This window comes from Gymnoscopelus microlampas (assembly GCF_963454915.1).
Source record: "Gymnoscopelus microlampas genome assembly, chromosome: 15".
Taxonomy (NCBI): Eukaryota; Metazoa; Chordata; class Actinopteri; order Myctophiformes; family Myctophidae; genus Gymnoscopelus; species Gymnoscopelus microlampas.
Window position 1 is genome coordinate 27,815,740 of NC_139952.1, and position 22,280 is coordinate 27,838,019.

The window sequence follows — 22,280 nt, forward strand, 5'->3', positions numbered from 1 at the left end:
GTAGCGTTTGTCCTTCATAATACACCAGGGTGTTCTAACTCTCCTGACAGTTTTTTTTAATTTACTAGATGTTTTCTGAATGTTGGGGCAGGCAGATTTAGCTGTTCAAACTATGATATCCAAAATTGATACAACAAATTTAGCGTTTATGCTGCTAAGTGGTATCATAAATGCAAGGTATTCTTTTGCAACAGAGGTCATTGCCTGCAATCTCATCTCACGTGTCTCACATTATTTGAATTTCTAGGATTTACAATATTATTAATATCGCTTGCCCTTTAACCACATTAACCGTCTCTATTACCTTACCATAACATGTCATAATAAACTAAAATAGATGAGCACTCACAGAAAATATCAAATCTATAAGCTCAGAGCGCATTGTGTTGTTACGCATTGTATGAGCTTGTAGATCGACTATTTTCGTCAAAGAGAGGGGACAAGTACAGTATATAGGGTTTAATTGATTAAGTCAGAGGTTGTCTAAAAGTGAAGAAAAGGCTGCACACTCATAGCCACGATGTAAAAGAATTTAATGACAACCAACGGTTCGACCTGGAATGGTCTTCTTCAGTGATGGAGTCAGAGGTTGTAACACAGGTTTGACATTACACTGGGACTCTCTCATAGGGTAAGACACTGATGAGCTTCCAGGCAATGACTTCTGTAGAGAGTGATAGTCTACTGGGAACAGACCATGGCTACGGAACCACAGCTGTGTTGGGTTAGGCAATGCAGCTGATCACAGACTCCAATTATATTTTACTGTCTGTAACTTTACGTTCCTGCAGAATCTCTGATCAAGTGTTTTTTTGTAATTGTTTTAGTTTTTTCTGTTTTTCCCCATCCCCTACATGTGTGTTTAGTCCTATCACTGGCACTGCCAATCCCTACTGTTTGGTTTGTGGAGGGTGTAGACAACCATGTCTCCTCGCAATCAGTTTTGATAGCACATCAGTGAGCTGGGTGCAATCCTATCTGGAGGGGAGAGAACAGGTGGTGGAGGTGAACGAAACCCTGCCCCCCCCCTCTGTAGAATCTGCACCTGGCTCGCTGATAACAAACTAACATTACACCTGGGTAAAACTGAATCCATTCTCTTTGGGTCCAAAATTAACCTCGGCGACAGCTTCACAGTAAAGGTGGGTGACAATGTTATCACAAGAAAAGAGGAAATTACCTACCTGGGTTCCATTTTAGTGGCAAATCTTTCCAGTGATAAAATGGAAACTAAAGTAATCAAAAAAGTCAACCAAAGAACAAGATTTTTGTACAGGATCTCCTCACTGGTTAGTAAGAATACATTGAGGACTCTTAACAGGAGCACTCATCCAAAGTCACTTCGACTATGCATGCACCTCATGGTACCATAGCACCACAAAGGCCTTAAAAACAAGGCTTCAGACATCCCAAAACAAACTGGTCAGGTTACTGCTTGGCCTTACATCTACAACTCATTTAACTCCTGCTAATTTTGCTAGTGTCGGATGGCTCAGGGTAGAGGACGGAGTACTGCAATTTGCAATAGGCCTGGTTCTAAAGATACGCTACACCACAAAGACACCCATGTACCTTTCAAACTACTTCACAAACATCAATGACGTCCACAATCACAACATCAGAGGGAGCTCCACTAATCACGTTCAACCCAGATTTGGCTCAAACAAGGGGTTCAATTCGTTCTCCTGCTATGCCACAAAAATGTGGAACGCCCTGCCAACAGTCGTAAAGGAGTGTAAATCCCTACTCTCCTTCAAATTTGCTCTAAAAGAGCACTTACATTTGGCTGCAATTCGAAACTGGCTCCTGTAAAATTCAAAGCCTATCCCCCCAAACTGTTTACTGTACATATTTTTCTTTTTGATTTCTAACTATTTATATGATGTTTTGCATAGTATTGTATATCTGTCTGCCATTAGATGTTTCGATGAATTGAGTACAAAACCCCAATGGAAACAAGCCATAGGCTTTCTTGGGTTTAAAATCCTCTACACATGGATTTGCCAGCTGATTTATTTCGCTTGACAGTACACTGTACAGTTTCACTGGGATGGTGTAACGCGTGTGGAGGAACATGCTATCTCTCGTTGTTCCGCTCCCTGCTGAGCAGGCGCCTGAAAATCCTACAGGAGTCGCTGGTACAGCTACAGAGATCGCACTCTCCCCCATGGTGGCTTCCAACACGTGAACACAGAGCACCCAATCAAGCCGGAGGCACCTTGGAGGAATAAAACCCAATCTCCACGGTGCATGAACTTGACCCCTGCACCACCTGGCTTTTACAGTAATTGCTCACACACTAGCATACAGTAGTGTAGTATGGGTTCTGCCATCACGCTGTTGTGATGTCTTAAGCCCTACGTACCGTAATCGAGGAATAGACAAAACATTTTATATATTTTTTCTTTTTCTGAATTATTTTGAAAAATAATAGGCTACAGGTAACAAATCTATTCTTTGCTTGGCTGATATTTCTCTTCTCAATGTGCATTTATTTTTAGGAGAATACAGAAGAAAATCTCATCTGCAGGGTATGGAATAAAAGAGATGTTTTGTGCAAGCCTGGAAAAACAGGCAACCCCTCCCGCTCACTTAGATCAGCTAACACAGGAATGCTGTCCGAGCCTAACCTAAAACACCCTGGACAACGCTCCACACGTCCTAGACTCTTCTCCCTCCTGGCTCCCAAAGTGTGGAATAAACTCCCCATTGTAGTCAGAACTGCCGACTCACTCTCAATTTTCCACCTTAATCTTAAGACTCACCTCTTCAAACTCCACCTCACCCCTTCACTCTCCATATACCCATTCTTACCACCTTCTCTTTCATTTGATGCTAGCGATTGACCAAGATACAGTATAGCTACTATGCAGACATGCTGTATCTTGGTCACTCGTTCGCATGTCTTTTCTTCTATATAGATCTGTTTTTTTCTGTTTTTACCACAAATGTTAAGAGTGTGATTTAGATACATTACCATGTTATTTAGACAGATGCTAGGTTCATTGTTTACCTGGTATCTTATAGTTTCATTGAACAGAATGTTAATTATATAGCTTGTTCTTTTGACAGATGCTAGGTTAATTGTTTACCTGATATCCTAGTTTATTGAGGCACTACACTGTTCTCTCTGCCTTCTATTTATGTGATTAATTGCCTTGTGTATTGTAAGTAACTCTGGATAAGAGCGTCTACTAAAATGCCTAAATTGTAAATTGTAATGGCAAGAACTACACATCCTAGGTAGAACATATTTCACAATCCTTATTATACTCACATTCATTGTTTATGATGTATTGTCATACAAGTATCAATAATCTATTTCAAGCTTTTAAAACTATAATTATGTTTGATGATTGCAATGAGGTGCAAGGAATAAGCATTGTGCATTGTAATGTTATGTTAAGAGTTGGCAGCATGGAAAGATTTTTTTGCTGACTCAATGTGCACTCTGGGTTCACAATGTACTGTATGAGGCCATTAAGAAATCGTCCCTTGGACACAAGCTGAATAAGCCCTGTAGCTTTGACCTCCACTAATCCCCTTAGGCAAAGCATGTCTTCCAATGTGCTGCCTTCTTGAGCAAACCTGGTCCAAACAAAAAAAAAGCCATGGGTTTCCGAGGCTAACCTGGTCCTAACCTGGCAACTGTCTTTTGTTTTTAATTGTCATTATAATGCATTTTCTTGTCACGCCTCACTTAAATAGTTTTAAGTATTGTCTATTGATCTTCCAATGAAACTACTACATAAACAGCAATGCAGTAGGAGTAGCAAGAAGTCACATACAAAACCCATCACGTACAAGACTACTAAAATGTATTATGAGTGCCTGCTCCATCTCTAGATATTTTTGATTGATTGAATACTTTATTAGACAGTAATGTAAACAGCACAAGGTACAGTCAGACATTGGAGCTAAAAGGATAACACGAAAAAGTCCTGAGGACTTGTTTCCATTGTGGTCCTGTATCCATGTATCCAATTCATCAACATAGCATAAAAATAACACCAAAATACAATATCATCAACACATAAAACACTACATGAAGAGGGTAGAAGAAAAAAACTGTAGGCAGTGAATGCCATCACCTTTCTATAATGAAGGCAGTTATTTTGTCATTCATTCATTCAGTTTTTGTCAGCCATTTATACACGTAACCCACTATTATGTATTGAGTTTACCTATTCAAATGACAGCTCATTGTGAATTCTCACACTTGGAGGTCTGACTGTGTCAACCAACCCCATCATTCTGGGCGCTTGGGCCGTTGTTGCCAGGCCAACGCAGCCAGTCTCCCATTGGCTTCAGGGGGACCACGTGGCCAAGCTGACGTCATTATGGGGCTTAGTCGAGGGTTTGCAGAGCTGCAGAACCTGCCGCTTGTTGGATACACTGTTGGACTTGAGGCAGAACGGGAGGATCTCCACCAGCCAACCTGTTGCTTCAAACTTCTGTTTATCCACCTACAGAAGCCACTGTCTGTCACCGGGGGAAGAAGAAGAAGCTCAATGGACTATTATTAACCAACTTCCAGGTCTACATCATTTCCAACGAGGCACAACAACTTGCAAAGCGAGGTAGGTGGTTATGAGTGATCTGCTTCCTGTTCGCTGCTCTGCAGCTCAGACAGGTGAGCTGTTATTTATTATGCAGGTCTTTCTTGCACGAATATGAACACCAATAATGCAGTCTTGCTGCAGGGAACAGTATATGTGTGAGAATGGGTAGCCATGAAGTTCGACGATACTGCTCAACGTGTTTCAAGTTCAAGTTTGTATATGGCGTTTCTCTTCTCATGGTGCTTGCATGTTGTGTGTTTGGTGATAAGACCAATGGTGGGAAAAGTACTCACATTTTTTTTTACCTAAGTAAAAGTATAAATACTGCAATGTAGAAATACTCTGTTACAAGTAAAAATCCTGAATTCAAAATTGACTTGAGTAAAAGTACGAAAGAATTGGTATCAAAATGTACTTAAAGTACCAAAAGGAGAGAGTACTCATTATGCAGACGGTCCCGTTTCAAAAGTTTTCAAATGTATCCAATGTCTACACATATTTTGAAAATAGCCAATCAAGCTCACTGCGTCAAGGCATTATTATGAGCTTTTAGATTGGCTATTTTCAAACAGCCAAAGTTTAAATAGGGCTGAAGTGGTTAATGTATGTTTTGTTAATAATAATCTATAATAGTAACTGAAGTTTGCAAACAATTGTAGTGGAATAAAAGTACAATATTTGTCTCTGAGATGTAGTGGAGTAAAAGTATAGATATTTAAAATACTCCACTCCAGTAAAGTAAGGTAGCCTACCTCAAAATTGTACTTAAGTACAGTACTTGTGAACACGTTCTTAGTTACTTTCCACTACTGCTATTGAGATTATTTAACTATGCGAAAAGGTTACAAATAATGGACCATGGCATAACTAACCATAATGGACCATTTGTACATTCGCAGAGAGTCACAAACGGATACATTGACTTGATTTGACTGCAGGATGTACATTCAGATACATAGAAGCGTTGTCTGTCTGCTGACTATAAGGATGGCGTTGCTTCATCAAGGTTATTGACAGTTAGAAGTGCTTTATAATTATAACGTGTGTTTCTCTTCGATCTTTATTTTCCTTATTGTAGAATTAACTATAAGAACAGGAAGTGAAAATAAAACCTTGCTTACACACGGCGGGGGGGGGGGGGGGGGGTCTGAGATGGGGATGTGGTGGAATGGAGTGTTTATTCAGGCACTTTTATACTCACAAGTATATCCAATCAGCCTTTAAATTGATGCAATGAAGAAACAAGTAGGTAGATTTAGGAAATGCAATCGAGGCGCAGGGCAAGTGGGTGAAAAAAAACTGTTTTATTTTATTGTAGTGTTTTTTTTACTGAGCTCAAGAGGGCAAATATGTTATGGTTGATCTTTGATTTGGCCACAGAAAACTTGTGGAATGACATTGAGCATCATACTGTATGCCTGCTTGACACAAGCCATTTAGGATAATTATTTGGGTATTTCGGGGTTCTTACCTGCTAGTGCTACTATAAAATATTTCTCAACAATCTTTATCTGAATAAAGCTAATTAAAATCAATGAAGGACACATCTCACGTATGTAACACAAGGTCCCTCTGGGATTAACAAAGTACAATTTCATCTAATCCAATCTTTTGGCCAGTGGCTACTGTTAATTTCAAGACTCGATAGAAATCCTCCTATTCTGACAACATCCAAGATATAAACAAGATGAGATAAGAATAAGATGTGCTCTACTCTGATATTGAGTGTCTTTAAGTTTAATGGTGCTTCTAGAGAGAACCTTTTGGGATTTAGACGAGGCCTGACGCAGTTGGTATCAATCTGGTGGGAGCTTGGGAACCTCAACACTAGGGGTGCAAAAGTTAATCAAACTCATCAATTTAATCGATTATAAAAAATCGTTGATAATCGTTGTGTGATGACGTATTAAATAGGATTTGAGTGGTTAATCAATTCCTTGATATACATATAAAAAACAAAAAATATAAAAAATGTGCATCTCGATTAATTGAAATAGTGCCCAACTCAACACACAGGTGATCAGAAGCACCATTATTAGGATGTGAGGGAACTGGCGGGATGGACCACATGCATGATGACTGGAGACGAATGACGAAACACACTGGGAGAGACTGACATTTCCCCAAATGCTACGACACGGCAACGGAGAACAGCTTCTGAGGAAGCTCATTGAAATGGAGAGAGGGAGGAGGGGGCAAAGAGAACTTGAGAATGACAGGGGTGAAAAAAGAGAAGACAGACATTCACAGTCTGCGAGAGAGACAGGGGGGGATTGAGAATGAACTCCTTTTATAGGCTGCTAGATGTTAGAAGGTAGGAGAAAGGCTGCATGGACTGTCCGTCTCCACCAAGACCTGTGGAGGTGGAGGTGGTGGTCATACAAGGGTGGAGTCTAGAGATAATAGCCCCCTTAGTGTGGTTGAATCGTCCCTCCAATACTTTTTAGGATGCTGAATGTACTCTAAATTTGAACCTTCTATTTTGGGCCGCGTGGGTGTTTTTGTGTGCTTGTCTTGGGCCAGACTGGTCACAGTGGTGGCAGCGTTCCCTGTAGTTAGTCTCGTCTGCGCTGTCTGTGTCGCTTTTGAATTGAACTCGGCCCTCAGAGAAAGAAACAGAATGACGAAGGAGAGTGGTTGACAGAACAGGCATGATGATTATGGAAAAAAGAGATTTGGGAAAAACAATACCTGAGAACGCAAAATAATTGAACAAACAAAAGTGAGTGGAAACAAATACCAAAGAGAAGTAAAGAAGGAACCATATTGACTATTCTGAGACGATATGAATGTTTTGCATAGAAAGCCACATGGTAATAGGTGCAGCATTTCCAGAATGAGGTCATGGCAGATTTCACAGTCACTCACAGATGAGTAGGAGCCTAGGGTTCAGTTCAGTAAGCAGATTGACGTTTCCATATGAACCTATAGCTTTTGTTTTTACAGCAGAGACTCTGGCATGTCTGTGTGTAAGCATGTAGAGGCATCTAATCCAGAGTAAACAAGCTGTGTGTGTGTGTGTGTGTGTGTGTGTGTGTGTGTGTGTGTGTGTGTGTGTGTGTGTGTGTGTGTGTGTGTGTGTGTGTGTGTGTGTGTGTGTGTGTGTGTGTGTGTGTCCAGCCTTCTTGTTAAGGCTCTTAGACTGTTCTGGTGTGCTCTCTCATGGCCTCTCCGTCATGTCATCATTATTACACAGAGCTTAAACATGAAAACTCACTGAGTGACAATGAAATGTGTGTCATCATGATATAGAGGCAGAATATGTGAATTTAACAATCCGTGTGTGTGTGATTTGACTTCAATTAACCACTTGAACCCTAGCGTCCCTATTCTGGGCATATCATGGTACTCAAACTTGTTTACTGTATAGATGCTGCAGACACACACACACGCACAGATGTTGGTGCTTATCAAGAGTACAATGTGAATATAACACCGGCCTGGGTAGAGCACTACAGTGAATCCAGGGGCTTATAGTTATTGCTTTACTGTCCAGAATGCTGGTTTACTAGAAACATAATAAAATGTTAGGGTGAAGATGTCAGGTGTGTGTGTGTGTGTGTGTGTGTGTGTGTGTGTGTGTGTGTGTGTGTGTGTGTGTGTGTGTGTGTGTGTGTGTGTGTGTGTGTGTGTGTGTGTGTGTGTGTGTGTGTGTGTGTGTGGGGGGGTGTGTGTGTGTGTGTGGGGGTGTGTGTGTGGGTGGGTGGTGGTGGGGGCAGGTTGTTGCCCAGGCAGCAGCCAAGCTCTGACCTTACAAAATGACAGATGAGATAGCGTTACAGTCACATATTCACAGTGACAGTAAGAAATGCTTCAGCGAGCAGCCTTAGTCGTGAATCGTGATACTTGCAATGTGAGTCCTCCTTGCTCTATAGAAGTTAACGTCACGGCACCGGAGTATTTGCCAATGGTTTGGATTGGAATGTGTAACAGTAGGTTTCACAAATGCATCAAAATCTAGCAAACACGTTTAGGGACAAATCAGGCAATTAGAGAAATATTATATGAAATATTCTGTCTGGTAGTGGCTACAGGAGTTTCGTCCGGTGAACCATTTTGTGTCTGTGAAAACAGGGATTGTAGTAATTCTGACAAATTATTACATTTGAGGAATAACTTTACAAAATGTTGTTGCCCGATTACCAGTCTAAAAGTGGTAAGAAGACGCATTGATATATGGGATGTGAGAGTTTCTTGTGGAAACATTGCATTAGTGCCAATGTTTGCTTCCCTTTCTGGTATAAAGTCTCTTTACTATTCCATCTTCTGCCCACAAAATAGTTAGTGAAATCTGCCTCCACAGATAATTTAAATGTTTGCCTCCACAGAGAATTTAAATGTAAACAGGAAAGCTATTGTTACCTCAAACAGAGTGCACAACAAAGATGATGTATTTTTGGGAACATTCACTTTCAGGCCTCATTGTGCTTTTATAAATAATTCTGTTGAACACACTTCACAACTTATGTTGTTGATTACCGTCAGCTCACAGTACAAGGATTGTACAAACTAGAGCCCGACCTATGCCAGATTTCTGGGTCCAGTCCTGATTTTGGAGAGTCCTAGTCCACAGAAAATGTATGTTTTTTGACTGATTTCTTATAAGTAGGTAGGTAGACACACATACAGTAAACTGAACTGTCTACAATCTCACAACAACGTGGCACATCACAAGCTGGTAGATAAGTTATTTAAAAATAGGTTAAAATCCGCTGCATAATTGCAGATACAGATCTTATAAAGTAAAAATAATGCCTCTGTCATGTCATCATTGTGGTTTTCCACAGAGCCAATATATCGTCCAAACCAATATATCGGTCAGGCTCTAGGATAAACAGAGATGTGAAGGAAAGTGAAACTGAACATTGAGAGTTGAACTCTGTGTGTGACAGAGAGTGTGTGAATGAAAAATCACTTCCACACCAGTGTATTGTCAAGCTGGGGCCAGATGGGACACTCAAGCATTTATGTGAAGTTAAAGTTGCATAACAATAACGTTGTCATATCAATGCATTATTGATTGAACCACAGTGACCAATGGAAAGTGGTTATTCCACTCTATGTCCATTGATATCAGGTTGCAGAACTTGAAAGTCTAGTAATTGCTTGTCTATCAGGTGGTGACTGAATGACCTCATCCCTGCAACCTGGTCAGAGGTGGATCATATTTCATCATGAATGTGTCATTCATGGGTGTCAAACGGAAACTTTCTGTCCACAATCGGGCCTCTGTCCTCCTTCACTTTGGCTCTGTCCTTTAATGTCGTCTGCTTTTTCTTCTCTTGTTTGCGTTCTTTATTCTTGCCTCTTGGCTCTTGGATTATTTGAGGGGCTCTTGATCTAAGCTTTAGCCTACCTACAGGTTATAAATGGAGACTTCTGCCTGTTATGTAAGTGTGCCTCTAGATGACCTGGGAGGAATCCCTTCAATTTGGTCTGCCAAGAATGATTAATTTGCAGTCCCTATTGCGTTACGGCATAATGATGAGCACCATAAATATTGTCTCTGTTGGGTCATTTTAAGTTCATGCTCAGTGGACTGGTTGTGTCCATACAGCCTGAGTACTGAGTTCTGCTAAATTATATCAATGCACAGATTGGAATAACTTTCCATTGTTCACCATGGTTTAAGTCACAATAATCCATTAATACAACAATGTTATTGTTGTAGAGCTGGGCGAAAAATTCCAAAAATGGTAACACAAAATACTAGCAAGCTCACAACGTATGTAACACATTTTGATCTTGTAGATCTGCTATTTGGGGCCTATTTCTGGCATTTGTTATCAATTGTTGAAACTAGGAACAGACAATACTTTTGCCATATCACTATTAGAATACAAAATCCCAGATGATCTCTCATTACGATATCGATATAATATCGACATATTCCCCAGCCCTATTGTTATGTCACTTTTGTCTCAACATCCTGATTGATCCAGAATTAATCCACAGTACTGTCAGGTTATTAATATGGCTAGCAAATATGAAAGTTTCTTGATTAGACTGGTATTCTCTGTCTACAGCATAAAAACATCGATAAAAGCTTCCTGATTATGGCTCTGGTGCAACTGATGCAGGGTTTTAATGAAACTGCTATTGAACACACTTAACAGTGTATGGAAAATAAAAGCAGTGTTTTTTTAATTAGTCACCTTAAGTGGCTGTATTCAACATATGACTAATTGTGTCTGAGTTATCGCTGCTTGACACTTACTGCATAACTGCATGTCTGATGTGAGCTTGAAAATAAAGGAGAAGTTACATTCATGCACAGTCACATAAAAATAAAAGAAAAAGAAAAGCACATTTTATCAATATATGCAGAAAATAAGCTGTAGGCTATTTTGGGCAACAAATATGTAAGGAAAATATATTTTGAGAGTCCAAAATATATAGAACATATATTTCCAGGGTGACCGTGTCCTCTGTCAGACAGGCTTTCTATGATGAACATGTGTATTGTGAGAGGGACTGTCTGTTCCTGTCTGGCTAATACGCCTACAGGTTGAGGTCAAAGACTTTCTCTATCACAGCCTTTGACCTTCTCAGACATGATCAGAAAGTTCAACTAGAGCCGTCTTCTTTGCTCTCTCTCCAGTCCTGACCATAAGGCCATGACCAGTGGCATTAGGAGTTCTGGCCTGGGTTTGACCACGTGGCTTGCCTCCTGCCGGCCGTACCACTGTTTATGCAACAGTGCCGTCATCATTGGCTTTCTAGTATCCTCAGGCATAAGAGCCTTAAAGGTTAATTGTAGTTGGCTGTGGTCTCAGATCCTTCAGGTCCCAGAAATAGCTGAGTCCTTAGGCTGCATTGTCCTAGAGATGTTCAGGTGCACTTTGATCTCTCGTCCCTCCCATCACTTGTTCTTTTAAAATAAAACCAAAGAGGTGCAAGGTGTGTTATGGTTGTACACTGGGGGTGAAGCTGGGGTTGTGTTGGTCCACGTGTCCCTTTCGGAGAAGATGAACGTAGTCTATGTGCAGTTCACCCGACTCAAAACTCGAGTCAATAGTAATCCAAAAGAACAGACAGTGCCAGATGTACTAGAGTTACTTATTTTATTGATGACGACCATCTATTACCCAAATTGAAATTCTGTGTGTAAAGTCATATTTTGGTAAATAACCTTTAATTAAAAGTGACAATAATAGATAGGATGTTTTTGTTTTTAATTTAACGTCTTTTCCCATTTGCTACCATAAACGGGAGTGACTTATTTTTTCCAGTATGACTTGTCACCATGGTAACACACAGCCTCAACTGTAATGCAATTGGCCAGGCAGTAAAAATCCACAGTGCAGACAACACTGCAGTCAGTCCTACTGTGTTTTTTGTGTGCCATCAGACAGAGTTTATGAATGAAATAAAATGGATCCACTCATCAGACAGAGTTTATGAATTAAATAAAATGGATGCAAAATGGATTAGTTGGATTTTAGAGTCAGCCATCAAGGTCAAAGGTAGTGGTTTGAGGTCCGGGCTATGAGTCCACCCTGAAAACTTCCCAGATTGTCCCCAGAACTGCTAAGCAACATTTATTTTGATCCATTGAATCCCAGCTGAAGTTGAATACCAGAAAATCACTTATCTTGGGGCGTTTGCCAAGGGACCAGGAAGTTAAACCTGGTGCTGAAGGATTGTGGAACACATATGATTTAAAATACACCAGGAATTGTATTAACATTTAAGGAGGGGTGTGTGTGTGTGTGTGTGTGTGTGTGTGTGTGTGTGTGTGTGTGTGTGTGTGTGTGTGTGTGTGTGTGTGTGTGTGTGTGTGTGTGTGTGTGTGTGTGTGTGTGTGTGTGTGTGTGTGTGTGTGTGTGTGTGTGTGTGTGTGTGTGTGTGCGCGTGTGCGGTATGTATGAATACATGACAATTAATTTTTCGTGATCATTTCACACTCATCTCATAGTTAGTGACAACCAAGTTTGCATCTACCATCCCCTGCTTGTATCTAGTCCGTGGCTCATCGCTGGCTTTGACTACTGCCTCTTTTTCATGCAAAGGTAGACCTCTATTTAGCTTGTGCTTCAGCCACCCCTGGCCAGGTTAAAGCCCTGCCGTGCAGCTTCTGATGCACATTGTTCTAAGACTGTAAACAGGTGTTTAATCTACTAATCTGCAGCGTCCATCACACTAGCTTGCAGAAGTAGCCTTAGATAACTGCAGGGAGATCATTAGAATCTGTTGTCAGTGTCACTTTGCCAGAACCCATTGGTTACTTAGAGTTAATTATTATAGCAGTTTGTAGTGTGCGTGGTATGGTGGTGGTTGGGGGGCTCATCATGTGAGTTTGACTGAGAGATAGGTAGACATGATACGCATGTCTCATGGCAAACTTTTTACACTCATTATCTCACACAGCAGAAGGAACATAAATAACACTGCTCCATGCGCAAAATGTCTAGAAGGTCCTGGGTTCGATTCCCGCAGGGGACGCTGTGGGCGCTGGGGGCGTGTTCTCTCCTCCGTGTCATCAGTGCCCATACCCTAGGTGGGGTTGGCGAAAGGGCCTTTCTGTGTAGAGTTTGCATGTTCTTCCCGTGTCCCCTAGGTAAACCCTCACAAAAACAGGCAGTAATCCTGGTCACTATACTGCCTCCCCCTGGCCAGCCGGGGCAGCTGATGGAGGGAATAACGTGTTCCATCCACGCACTACGTCCAACCATGGAAACTCTCCCCTGTCAGGTGATAAGAAGCTCAGTTGGCTCTCATGCATTGAAGGAGGCATGAGCTCGGCCCTGGCCTCCCTAGGTTGGCAGAGGGAGTGTAGTGCCCAGGATTACATAGACAATTGGCACTGGGTGTGAACAAAAAATGGGTTTACAAAATCGTGGGATAAAACATTTAAGAAATGAATGGATCACAATCTACAAAATGTTACAGAATAGTGCTTTGGGTAGTTCTCCTGCAGCAATCCAAAGTCATATTTCTAAAATGATGGATTTTCTGTGTTTTTTCTTTCAAGCTATCAATTTAAGAAACGTGTATAGGCCTAATTATTATGGTTTGAAATCTAAACCTACTGTAAGAAAAGTCACCAACATGGCTGCAAATAGACAGGTGACAGATCAGATGTTCCATTTTGGAGTGATCTGTCTGTCATGTACTTTGCAGCAGCCTGACCCGACATTGCTGATGCTATCTGTCATTATCCCCTGCTAAGCTTAGAACAGGCTCTACTCCTCTCATCCCTCTATCTATGTGCAAGCGGGGATGAGAAGCACATTGAGCCACAGGGTTAGGGTTGGGGTTTGTGCCAGTAGCCGTCAGGCTCCACAACCAAGCCTAACTGCCACATGAGAACTTAAGACCTGCACTGTCTGTTCCGTTCTCTGGGATTAATGACTCCTGCTTGACTCAGGCACACTTGCACATGGACTACTGCGATGTACACTACAGAACCGTGACAGATGCCTGCCTTGCAGTACTTAGGATAACTGTTGTAAGGTTTATTTATATTCACTCATTAAATTCATTGTTGATAGACTGTACAGTTGTACATACTCATTATGTTGATACTGTATATACTGCTGAAGGCCTGTTGACACTGTGCATATATCGGTCTCATATTCATAATTGATAGTCTGAACTGTATATCCATTCATATATCCACTGGCAATAGATGTACTGATGTACATGTACATGAACATATTATCCAGATACTGCTGAATGCAGCATATTCATACCTCTCTATTCTTACCTATATACCTACTGTATCCTGTGTTTCCCCATGGGGATAAATAAAAGTGTATATTATCTTAAATAATCTGTCTTCGGCCTTATGAGCTGTTTAGCAGCTAGTAGCCAGCTGTCCCGCATGGAGAAGCGCTGAGAACATTAAGGTTAGGGTTTATAAACTCCATTTATGCTTTTATTTTGCTTTTTCTCCCAAGCCATTCATTAATCATTTCAGAGGAGTGATTATCTTTTACATTGCACAACATCGACATATGGGAGGATTAGGACTAGTTCCATTTTCTGGCTGACCCATAGATTGAGCCAGTGTGTGTATAAATATTGTGTATAAATGTTGAATTTATTTGACTCTTGAGAATTAGTTGGAAGAAATTATGTATTTTCTTTTTCTCTTTGGTGCTGTTTACAAGTGGGAGATCATGCCGAATGCATAATCAAAATGTAAACACAAACTAGGTCAACAAACAAATGCAGTGGTTCTGACTGTGCTTATGCGAGTTTATTACAGGAAGTGGAAGTGGCATCTGCAAATACATACACACACATACAATATACAGTCACAGCAGGGTGCACACGTGACTGAGCTGCATGCCCTGTAGCAGTTTAGACATTTGAGTTATCAGAAGTGTTTCAAACGGGGTGTGGTTGTGCAGCTTGTAGTGTCTGCCGTCTGGTGGTCTTGTGCATGCGTGTGTGTATGTGGTGTGACTCATCCTGATTCAGAAACGGTGCGTGTGTATCAAACCGTATATTGAGGTTGTTGCTCTGCCTCTGGTCGCTGCTCTGTTTATTACAGTGAGTGAGAGTGGCTTTATTGACACATAATGTTTTTCTCTTGTCTCTTTCTGTGCCTTGCCATCTCTCCATCCCTCTCTCCTCCTCCTCCCTCACCTTATCTTCCATACTCAAGTTCATTTAAATGCTTCCTAATGACCTCTCTCTCTCTCTCTCTCTCTCTCTCTCTCTCTCTCTCTCTCTCTCTCTCTCTCTCTCTCTCTCTCTCTCTCTCTCTCTCTCTCCTTCCACTCTGTCACAGTGTAAGGCTCCATCAACCTCTCATCAACACGCACAGCAGCTGCAGCATCAGTCACAATGGGCAAACAGAACAGCAAGCTCCGTCCTGAGATCATGCAGGATCTGGTGGACAACACCGACTTTACCGAGCATGAGATCACCGAGTGGTACAAGGGCTTCCTGCGGGACTGTCCCAGCGGCGCACTGTCCATGGACGAGTTCAAGAAGATCTATGGCAACTTCTTCCCCTACGGCGACGCCTCCAAGTTTGCTGAGCATGTCTTCCGCACGTTTGACGCCAACGGGGACGGAACCATCGACTTCAGGGAGTTCATCATTGCTCTGAGTGTGACGTCCCGCGGACGCCTGGACCAGAAGCTGAAGTGGGCCTTTAGCATGTACGACCTGGACGGAAATGGATACATCAGCAAAGCTGAGATGCTAGAGATTGTAACGGTATGTGCGTGTGTGTGTGTTTGTGTGTGTGTAGGGGTTATGTCAATGTCCTGACATCAACTTCCTTTGTTTGTTCGTTTGTTTTTCCTTCAGTCTTTTTTTGTCCTTTCATTCTTGTCTGTTTGTTTGTTTGTTTCTGTCTTTGTCTGTCTTTCTTTTTCTTAGTTTTTTGTAAATTTTTCTTATTTCATTTTTTATTTTTTTCTCTTTTTTCGATTATTTTTTCCTAATTTTGTCTGTCTGTGTGTCTTTCTGCCTACCTGTCTTCGTACCTTACCATGTGGCTGATGAATCTTTTGCAATGTTTTGCTCATCTACGCAGCTATCAGCTTCTACACAGATATATACTGTATAAATGGAATATATGTCCATCTGTTCTGCCCCATTTCAGTTCCCACAGCAGAAAAACGTCCACTGTGTAATTTGAGAGAAAATAGCAGTTTTTCTCTCGGGTCGTCTGCACTGCACTTATCCATGGTGTATTTGTAGAACAACTCCTCCTCACATCCTCGGATCTTCCTTTGACTCAGCACGACAACGAGCAACTATGCAATTCTAGGAAGCGTTTTCCCTTGTGTACTTAACAGCTCTAGTGTTGCTTTAAGATGGAGAAACTCGTATTCAGCACAACGTTAAGCCCTGGACATCGTAAAAAGGCATTCTGCTTCTCTCTAGCCACTTAATATTGGCATGTAAATTAATAAAATGTGCTGGAAGTTATATTTTTGGTTAAAACAAAAAAGATTATTGTTATAATGTTAAATACTATATACTCTATTTTCCAATAATAATCTTTGCTATAATGTTTGTATAGTAACAGGGGTCTCCCCATCTCTCCAGAACACAAAATACATTTTCACGTGGGTTACACATTTCCTCCTGAGGGAACCCCACAAAGATAATTTATCAGCTTGTGTTCCAGTTCCAACTTTGTTTACCTATTTATTTGTTTGTTTCATCACCTCCAGTTTCAATTGTTTGTCCTGTATCCTGTATGGGTTCTCTTCTGGTTTGATGCAATTGGTATACTGACCTTAAAATGTATTTACTGTTTGCAAAAGAGCTGGACAGACGAGGAGACCACGAACAAACACTAGTCTAGCCTATAGCAATGATTGCTATGGGAATATAGAGCTATTTAACACTTATTTTAAAAACAAACAAACAAATCACTTGCAGCTCCTTTAATCTTTGTGTGTGTGTGTGTGTGTGTGTGTGTGTGTGTGTGTGTGTGTGTGTGTGTGTGTGTGTGTGTGTGTGTGTGTGTGTGTGTGTGTGTGTGTGTGTGTGTGTGTGTGTGTGTGTGTGTGTGTGTGTGTGTGTGTGTGTGTGTGTGTGTGTGTGTGTGTGTGTGTGTGTGTGTGTGACGGGGATAAGATGTTTGTGCAATCACACATACCTGTACATTTGAGGAGAAGTATTGAAGAGAAGCAGGGAGTGGTTCAAGGCAGAAAAGTGTGTGGACCTTGGACTTCACAGGCCTGTACCGTTTTTCCGCTGTGTGCTCTACACAGACAGCTGCCTGGCAGGTGTCCATTCGGCAATTTAACCATCTCTCGAAAACACCACCCATTTCGTCTTCGTACCTTATACACAGAACAGTGAGGTGGCCTAACACAATGGATCCCAAATGGTATGCCGAGAAACACTAGTGTGAAAGAAGTCCAGGTGTGCCTTGGTATTTTGTGACACCTCTATGCTATGCATTTTTGACTAATAAAGTATTCAATCAATGAAAAAAACAAATTTCCTAATACGGAGGCAAATTCTATACCCGAAAAATATATTTTTGAACCACTTTTAACCTGGCGTGCCTTTACACAGGCGAACAGGCAAACATTTAAAATGTATTCATATATTTATTTTTTTCTCCACAATTTTAAAAGATTTGCTCTTTTCAGGTGTGCCTTGAGATTTTGACTTGCCCATTGGTGTGCCATGGGCACAAAATGTTGTAAAACCACTGCCCTAATGTACTTTCTTACATCTTCACATGTACAGGTTACAGGGGTTTCCAGCGTAATGAGTTAATATAGCATTAAAATCAACCACTATAACCCTATATACAAAAGTTTTTACTTGAAAACATTTGGAATACTTTTTAAACATTTTTTTGAACAAAGACGTTTATTTGCTTTTCTGCAGAGAAATTTCACAGTGTATACATTTTTTTTCTTCCAGCAAATAAACTAAAATAAAAGCACGCAAGAAAAAACAAAACAGAAAAACAAATAGAAAAGAAAAACAAACAGGACAATTCGGCAGACATACTAAGCAACAGATTAATTCAGATTAAATATCAGGAAATTCACATGGAGACGAAATATACCTAAGTATAACACAAAACTATAATGGCACATACACTTACTCAAAAACACAGACACGTGCTTTCATATAGGGAGATTAAAGTACCCTATTACGGGGCCCAATCTTTTAGAAACACCTCGTACTTCATCTGGAGCTTAGCAGTAATCTTTTCCATAGTATACATTTTCTATATCCTCTTATGCCATTGGTTGATCGTAGGTGGTAAAGGTCGCAGCCAGGATAGATAGGGTAATCAATTTTAAACATTTTAACAGAATTCTTTTATGGGGTTCCCTGACACACAATCTTTTCATATGGCGTGTCCGTGACCAAATACATGGGGGTAATTGACATGACGAAGTGTTTGCTTTAGTCAATCCACTAAATGCAAATGTGTGTTTCTTTTTACCTGTCTTCAGGCCATCTACAAGATGGTGTCATCAGTAATGAAGATGCCTGAGGATGAATCCACACCTGAGAAACGCACAGACAAGATCTTCAGGCAGATGGACACAAACCGAGATGGTAAGACTTCCCCACTTAAACCCTGGCTTTTTGTTTTTCATTCATTAAGTGGATAAAGATTATTCTTTTTTTATTGTTATTTTTATTTAAACTTTATTCAAGTTTTCAGTTTAAACACCAAAAAACAACTACTTTTATTTCTTCACATTAGGAGACACAGGGGCCCTCATTTATCAACGCGGTGCAGACCAAATAATGGGCGCACGGCGAGATCACCGCAACTTTCGCCATTTATCAATATATCCTGACGTTGGTTTCAGCCTACTGTACGCTGAGATCTTACGTCTGTGTTGACGTTGGCTGCGCCCGTTTATTCCATTCTAGACCTGCGGAGCAGCATTGTCTAACTGTCTGACAGGCATCTGGACACATAATCCAAATCCAAAATGTATATATACACTAATAAATAATCCCTCTGAAAATATAACATTTTATAAAGTAATTTAAACAAACTGCTTTTAACAGTCATTCAGATAAGATTGCAGATCTGGCTGGATTGAAAATAGCAGATCTACAAGCTCACAAGCATCGTATTGCGACGCGTTGTGAGCTTGTAGATCTGCTATTTTCAAAATATACGAGCGCTTTTAAGGATATAAACCCGACGCTCCAATCTCTTATTAACGTGGCGGCACGGGATCACTGCAGCCCGCCCGAGTCTCATGCGGAATAGCCTACATGACTGCTTTATTTTAGTGTAACTCGAACGCGCACTGCTCGGTAGGCTACAAGCCTACGTGACAAAGATTGTACCGTAACGGATTACATGAAAGACACAGTTGGGCGTGTGTGTGTGTGTGTGTGTGTGTGTGTGTGTGTCTTTTTCCCATGCTTTGTTTGGTCGTATTCTGGTTCTTCATGTCGTAAAATCGGGGTGTTTCGAGAATATTTAAGGGCGTGTTATTTAAATGGCGCTCTTTTTCAGACGTGAGATTTATCAAAGCTCCGACCTGATGTACGCTAGGATTGGCTGTATAGCATTCGTTGATAAATGTGACTTTGACGTTGTTGTACGGCAAAATGGAAAAATATAAGCCGTTTTTTACGCTGATAAATGAGGGCCAGGGTGAGGAGAAAGAAGGATAATAATAATAACAATAATCATGATAACAATTGAAATAAACTATTCTTGCAATATTGAACTTTGCTATACTGTACAGTTTTCCCAGAAAGATGTCTGATTATCTTGATTTTAGTCGATAATATGATAAATAATCTTGTCTTTCTATCTCTCTCCCTCTCAGGTAAACTGTCCCTAGAGGAGTTTGTGGAGGGAGCTAAGAGTGACCCATCCATCGTGCGGCTGCTTCAGTGTGACCCCAGCAGTGCACAGTAGACACCAAATGAACCTTTCCCACTGTGGTTTGATTTAATTCAACACATTTCCAAAAATCACTTGACCCAACAGTGATTCCTGACATCACATCACTTTGGCCTTGAGCTGACGAAGACATTTTGTGCAGAGTGAGGCACATGTAAGGGACTACACACACGCACACACAGCAACAAGTGCAACGTACATGCAACAAGTTATTGTACGTGCTACAAATACCAAAGGTGATAATACAACATGGTAAAGAAAGGTAATGTCTGTACACAGTTTAATGCTGTCCCGTGCTTTATGGAACATAGAATATTCAATCTTTCACAGACACCCTCATACATGCGCATGCCTCCCTCTCCCTCGCTCGGTGAAACGCTCAAGTTCCAACAAGACGGGTCCCACAACATCTGTGATAGATGAGGACCCTGATACCATCAAAGACTTTGTTTTAGTTTTGAACACAGAATCCATGCTGTCATATGTGTGGTTGTTGTGAATTGTAGTTTAGATGGTCCAACAGAGACATGAGGTATTTAAAACATCCTCAGCGTTTGAGCCCAATCCAAGTTCTCTGTTATTTTATTACCTTTTATCTGTGGCATTTGTTTTTATTTTGTTTGTATTTTTTAAAACATTGCTCTCAAGTTGTATATGACGGTCTGCAGGTCATTAGAAAGTATTGACTGAGCTTCATTGTTGTTCTACTCTCTGACTCCATGTGAACACTGGATGCAGTGCACTGTACCAGCGTGGGACTACAAATGTTCATGACTTACAGTATGGATATGTACAACGAATGTATGGGAAATGTAGTTTTTAACACCTAGACGATCTTGTTTTTCCCGTTTCAAAATGTGTTTAAAACATAATGTGACAACAAATCAGAATCGACTCATATTTGAACCTCAAAAGGGGGAACATCCTGGACATGGATTACACCACCTGTTTATTGCAAATGACATTTAATGGCAAGTTGAATGTTTGAACATGGTTGAACATGGTCTCTATAAGAATATAAACTGGCACAAATGCAAACCTTCTGGCAAATATACAGTACATGAAGTTGACAAACGACTTATAAAGACACAGGAGGTGTAATCGTCTTTCTTCAAGGAATGTATAATCAAAAAGAGATGGATGAAAGGGAATAATATATTCAGTACATTATATTCTTATAACTCGGGTTAGTGTGGGAATTTGCCACGATGAAAGAAATTCACTTTTAAGGTTTTGACATTTAAATTATTCAAATGTGATTTTATTTTCTTGATGAAGAGATGAAATTGTACAGTATATTCATTCATATTTATGGTAGAAATTGTAAGGGCATGGGGCTGGGGAGGGAGGGACCACATATTTTGCTATGCATAAAGCTTTGAACATTCATTGCTACATAATAGTGTACATAATTTAGTAGTAACTTTACATTTGGCTGTAAGAAAATAGCTTCAGTTATTGCAATTGCACCACGAGCTACACCCAGATAGATCATGTATAACATTCGCTGACAGCATATCGGCAGGAAATGGTAGCAGGTATATTTATTAGAGCCAGACCGACATCGCCCATGATTTGACCTTTAGGCAATTATGCAGCTGATGTGTCCCGATTTATAACCACCTTCAACCTGGTGTCCCTATTTTGGTTATCATCAGAGGTGAAAATGTTCAAAAGATTTTAGACGTTTACTTTTTTATTTATTTTTAAGAGCAGCTCTACAAGCTCACAACCTGAGGCAAGGCGCATTGTGAGATTGTATACGTTTTTCAAATTGATTAGATTTTGCACCGTTGTTTTGCACATATCGGTCAAAACAACGGTAATCGGTGGTCTAAGACCACAAATCTGGCATCGCTTGGGCTCTAATATTTATACTACATTGCACAAGTGCTTCTGTGTCTGCTCGTGGCAATGGTGTATGCGTTGTCAAAATGCAAAGAAAAAGAACTATCAACAGATCTTTAAGCTCTAGAGCAAATGTCACTTGAAAGTTTAAGCTGATGTCGACAACATCATGTGCACTTTTCTTTCCCAGTGTGTGAGTGAGCGCTGATGTTACAGATAACGTTTGTGTTTGCATCATCGCCTGGTTGCTACTCTTAGTAGGATGATGACAGGATTACAGATAAGAAATCTAAAGGGATTTAGAACACCACTTGAGTGGAAAAAAAATAAATCCCTACATTCAGAAAGTAGTCAGCATTTATTTATTTTTAATAAAGATTTCAAGAGACTACTGAACTAGTTAATTTAACTTGGAGAGAGTACATTCTCTAGTACAAGGGTTCCCAAACTTTTCCATGCCAAGGAACCCCAAATACCATAATATGTAGACAGCCTCGCTATTGGATAGTTTAAAAAAAAAAGCTAAATCTACAGGTTCAAGC

General features: G+C 40.6%; 1 protein-coding gene across 1 annotated transcript; it reads left to right on the top strand.

The window, feature by feature from the left end:
- The first annotated feature begins 4,368 nt into the window (after window positions 1–4,368).
- Window positions 4,369–20,721, top strand: LOC311061121 (neurocalcin-delta B). Its single transcript, XM_084079662.1, has 4 exons — window positions 4,369–4,580; window positions 15,304–15,737; window positions 18,464–18,569; window positions 19,814–20,721. The coding sequence occupies exons 2-4, from the start codon at window positions 15,360–15,362 to the stop codon at window positions 19,903–19,905; spliced, it is 576 nt and encodes a 191-aa protein (XP_083935788.1). The 5' UTR covers window positions 4,369–4,580; window positions 15,304–15,359; the 3' UTR covers window positions 19,906–20,721.
- The last annotated feature ends 1,559 nt before the right edge of the window (window positions 20,722–22,280 follow it).

Bases quoted from the DNA above. Each gene is read 5' to 3' on its own strand.
- LOC311061121 (XM_084079662.1), top strand. From the start codon at position 15,360: ATGGGCAAACAGAACAGCAAGCTCCGTCCTGAGATCATGCAGGATCTG. The intron at 15,738-18,463 runs GTATGTGCGTGT...ACCTGTCTTCAG, and splicing joins AGATGCTAGAGATTGTAACG to GCCATCTACAAGATGGTGTC. The intron at 18,570-19,813 runs GTAAGACTTCCC...TCTCCCTCTCAG, and splicing joins GATGGACACAAACCGAGATG to GTAAACTGTCCCTAGAGGAG.